We start from the raw sequence: 5016 nt of genomic DNA on the forward strand, positions 1-5016 counted from the left end.
AACCGCTGGGCTACATCATGTGTCATTCACCGGTGAGAAAACTTTAAAAGTACTACAATACCAGGAAGGAAGATCGGGTTGTTGATGTTTGTCTGCCATTCTCGCTCTGTCTGCTCAGCGTGCGTGAACGCGCTGATGACGTATCCTGTCTGCGCGAACCCGGTGCGCAGAGGTATGCTAATACATACGTTGACAGGCAGGTAGAAAAGCCCATTAAAATGCTCGGACCGAGCGTTTTGATTGGACGAACATTTCTTGATCCTACGCCTTCCACAGAATATATAAATACAGACAAATACATTTAGACCACTTAACTTAATGATTGCTATCGGGATGTGAAGAGACTTTCAACCAGCATAACAAAAAAATGTTTCTGAAGACAATCACCTATTGCACCTTTAAGAAATTGACCAACTTCATTATGAAAGGTAAAACAAGGTAACGTGTGGAAATTGAAAGTCATCATTTATCGTAAAAAAATTAGAAACAAATTTAATAAAATGTCTATAAACCTACATTGTGTACAATAAAATAAAACATGACATTTTCATTTTGAACCCAGCCAGATATCATAGTGATATACAGCAGTGCATTCTGGGCAATGAACAAACACTCTATAAATAAATCACAAGTACACAGCTGATAGTTATGAACTTTATTGAAAGCATCAAGCTCTTATATCAAGTACAGATATATTCAGCACATCTTGACCAACCAAGGAAATAGCAAGAGAATTGGAACAGCAAAGTTTCCCCTTCCTTCCCAACTTCATGTGAAAATCCCGTGACAGAATCCTTTCTATAGTTTCCTTACCAACCAACACAGGCTGGGCAGAGCTAGTAGAAAGAGGGAAAAAAGGTCCAAATCATCTGAAAAGGTCACTCCTCACCTCAGAACAGGGTCCGAAAACAAACAAAAAAGTAGTATATATATATATATATATGTATATATGTATATATGTATATGTATATATGTATATATATATGTATGTATATATATATGTATATATATATATATGTATGTATGTATGTATGTATGTATGTATGTATGTATAGATAGATATACTTGGTCCCCCTCCACTCATGTATACTGTATAAATCCCACATAGAAAGACCAGAAAAATGTTTGAAACCACCACCCCTTCACCGGAAAAATACTAGGTGTGATATGCGATCATGCTCATGTTATTTCTCCCAGCAGTGGTCTACGTCTGACACCAATATTGTCCGTTAAATCAAATTTAATTGCTTCGTCTTTTTTCTCCCTCTGAACTACAACTGTAAACATCCAGCTGCCCTTTGACCTTTCAGAAGGCTTTTAAGACGCATTCGTTACTAGACTGGCGTTCTGTAGAGAGACCTGGCCTTTTCAGATTCTCTCAGCGGCAGGACCTTCTAGTAAAGAAGATTTCACGAACCCATCTGCCACTACGAAGGAGATGTAACAAAAACATCATCATCCTCCTCCTCACAACTACACCAGCTGCGTAACTCGGGAGGGTAAAAACCACACCCACCGCTCATCACACTCAGGACCTATGAGCAAAGTTTGTTACGTCGTACGAACAGAAATTAAAAGTGTTACAAAGGGCTGAAGCGGAAACATCCTGCTTGTACGCTAGTCGCATGCAATAGCACACGTGAAATTTTTTTTACATTTTTTTTCTCAATGCACAAAGAGAGCATGATCTGGAGAGGTGTACAAATCTACTGCAAAAAAAGGGAATTAATAAAACTGCACTTTATGCAGGCGTGGGGTGTGGAATGATCCGGGTCAGCCCTGACATGCTCAGATCAGTGCGCGCCTATTGTGTGCTTACTGTAGAAAAAAAGAGAGAGGACTCATTTTGTTTAGAAAAAGAAAAAAATGCTTTGCTGTGCGATCGGCACACTAAAGCAAAGTGTCTGTCCAAACGTTTCAATTCAAAGGCGTGCATTAAGCAGGCTCTGCGCTGGACAGCCCCAGGGTCCTTCACCATTCCCTCTTCAATGGCTTCTTCTGCACTCGCTACATTATTCAGAAAAATCCATTCTTTATAGATCATATTGTCACGTTTCAACGAACTAATGTTTTTACTTTTAATACATTCATGTTAAATGCCATTTGATTTTGAGGAAAGGAAGACAACGGCTGACTTTCACCATAATGGTTATATATGGCAGAGTATATGTTGTTGACACTTAAGGCAACAGTTAAGTAACATTCACTTCTCTGTATTATTGAAACCAGCACGGTTTTCCAAAACAGCCCCTAAAAGAAGCGCAGGCTGTCGACATCGAAGTTCCTCAACTTCAACTCAACGCTCACTTCTCTAGCACACCGAATAAACACAGCTGCCTGCAGGGCTAAAAGATGGACGAGGAATATTTTAAGTTTGTTTTCAGGACTTCTTCACACACTGTCAGAGTAGTTAGCTAGCTACACACAGTTGAGCTGAACACATGCTGAGCGCCGAAAAATGACCAACGCCATGTGTGTTAAAAGAAATGAAATGCAAGTCAACCAACCTCTTCGCACACTGATGAGCTCGCGTCGGATCTGAGCGTGTCAGGGTCCTTGTCTAGTGAGGTCGGAAACCCTGTCTGTGGGAGATGCGAGGGGACACTTGCAGGAAGGGAAGGGAGCATTGCATGTACTGGGATGATGGTGTGACATGCCTCACACACACCACCACCGCCATGTTCAAGAACCCTACATGCACTTCAAGATCACAGCAAGAATGGGCTAGAATATCTACAGAGACACGAGAAGAGCTTTCATGCACGATATCTACGTCACAGGTACAAGTATGCATAAACGTTAAACTCGGGGAAGATCTACAGCCAGAAGACTCCACGCACAAACGCCGCCAGCCACACGGTTTCTTTTTACGCTTCTTCATTTCGGAGGTTCAGCTCTGCTTCTGCTGGCGATTCTTGGTGTAACTGGTGAAGACGAAGTTGTAGTCGTTGAAGTGTGCCGACTGGCGGTCCAGGACGCGGTATCCCTCCAGCTTCTGAGCCGAAGAGAAAACGCTGCGACATTTGGAGATCTGTTGGGAACGAGATAAACCAGAAGAATGAGTTTGACGGTCACACCTTACTTTAAGGTCCAATTCTCACTATTAACAAACCATTAACTATGACTTTGCCTCAATAAACTCCTAATTTGCTGCTTATTAATAGTTAGTAAGGTAGTTGTTAAGTTTAGGGTATTGGGGAGGATTAGGGATGTAGAACATGCTCATGCAGAATATGTGCTTTATAAATACTAATAATGTTAAGAATTTTATACCACATATGCATTATTTTTGCTACAACTGCACTGCACTGCAATTAGAAGGCCAGAGGCTGGAATCATTGCACACCACCTTCAATGTTACATAAATATTCATAGCAATCAATTCACAAGTATTATAATATATCTAATAATAAGTTAAAAAAATCACCTTTATTTTAAGGTGTCCTTGTTCCACGTTACATGTACTTACTATTATAATAACACTTAATTATGCATAATTACATGCAAGTAACCCTAAGCCAAACCCAGTAAGTGCATGTAGTTAATTAATATAACTCAGTACTTAAATGCATAATTACACTGGAACAAGGACACCTTTTTTTTCCAGAGCAATGAGGAAAAAGTTGCGGAAGTACCTGTTTGAAAAATAATCTTTTGTTGATTAGTTGTGTAATAATGTACCTGATTGACGAAAAGCGTTGTCACAAATTTCCCTGGTTTGAAGACATCCACGACTTTGCGGATAAGCTCGTCATAAGACGTCTGGGAGAGGTTGGTTTCAAAGCTGACATAGGAGAACTCTGGTTCGGGGGTGATGTGAATCGTCCAGTAAGTTCCCTAGAAAGACAACCGACCTCAATCACGCTGCAGAGCACAGAGCAACTTTCTCACAACAACAAAAACATGCAGCCTTAAATGACTCCTTACATCCGTTTTCATTCCATTCATGGAGTATCCACAAGGGTTGAACATTGTGGCATCAATCACTGAACCTGGAATCAGGTCACGAATTCCACTCATCTGTGAAGACACCACAGATAACCTTAAAGACACCTCACTAAATAAAGAAATAAATGGAGTGCATAAAGTACTAACATGATACATTGGTACTAGTAAATGGACCAGCATCCAGCAATAAGAGCACACATGACACTACAGAGCAGAAGCATAGAGGACGGATCGTACACGAGTGACATCATTAGCAGAAACACCGTCTTTCATGAAGAACTGGTCCATCACAGCCGGGTCGAGGTCACTCATCAGAACTTCTAGTGTCTGGTCCGCCTGCTTGTTCTCCCAGAACTCCGGCAGCTCCAGCGTAAACAGATACCTTCAGGACAGGAAGGAGAACAACGCCACAGAAATGGACAACAGATGATGAGCTTTTTTATTTTCCCCCCAAAAGAACTAAATTAAAAAAATTATCATTTATGAACAATTTAATCATTTATGAAACGTTGGCATAAAAAAAACAGACTTTACAATGCTAAAGTCTGGCCTTATTTAAAAGAGAAAAAATTCTGATACATATGCAACATTTATGGTGGTTTATCTGAAGTCAGATGGATTGTAGGAAGTCTAGATGAAGTAAAACGGCTCACCAGCAGTCTGAGTTCAGACGTCCCATACAGTAGGCTGCTCCATCTGCGCATGAAGAAAAAAAAAACATTTTTTAATCAGACAATACTTCATTCATAATGTTCACATCACTATCTCATTTTTGCAGCGTACTTGGAAAAATCTGGCTGAGGAACTCGACTTCCTCCTGGAAGTTGCGGTGAGGGAACTCTTGATGGGTGGGCTTCATAAAATTTTTACGAGAATAGAAGAAATTCTAAAAGAAAATGAGATGAGGTCAAGTCACATTTTCATAAAGACACTTTGTACTGAAAACTGACAATGTATTGATATGATGATGTGCCATAAATTCTTGCCTAAACATGCACCGGAGTGTGTGTGTGTGTGTGTGTGTGTGTGAGTGTGTGTGAGAGAGTGTGAGTGAGTGTGTGTGTGTGT

The 5016-nt window shown here is 40.4% G+C and overlaps 1 protein-coding gene across 1 annotated transcript in view; it reads right to left on the reverse strand.

Annotated features, from left to right (window-relative positions):
- Positions 1–1510: 1510 nt before the first annotated feature.
- The window catches only part of LOC107660518 (S-adenosylmethionine decarboxylase proenzyme-like), a 12648-nt gene continuing 9142 nt past the window's right edge, over positions 1511–5016 (reverse strand). Inside the window, exons 4-9 of the mRNA XM_016449838.1 lie at positions 4732–4834; positions 4602–4644; positions 4186–4330; positions 3928–4020; positions 3682–3837; positions 1511–3031 (exon numbers count right to left, since the gene is read on the reverse strand). Coding sequence (XP_016305324.1) covers positions 2891–3031; positions 3682–3837; positions 3928–4020; positions 4186–4330; positions 4602–4644; positions 4732–4834 — 681 coding nt within the window. The 3' untranslated portion in view covers positions 1511–2890. The remainder of the gene's footprint in view (positions 3032–3681; positions 3838–3927; positions 4021–4185; positions 4331–4601; positions 4645–4731; positions 4835–5016) is intronic.

Source organism: Sinocyclocheilus anshuiensis, unplaced genomic scaffold (genome assembly GCF_001515605.1).
Source record: "Sinocyclocheilus anshuiensis isolate Anshui unplaced genomic scaffold, SAMN03320099.WGS_v1.1 scaffold659, whole genome shotgun sequence".
Classification (NCBI taxonomy): domain Eukaryota; kingdom Metazoa; phylum Chordata; class Actinopteri; order Cypriniformes; family Cyprinidae; genus Sinocyclocheilus; species Sinocyclocheilus anshuiensis.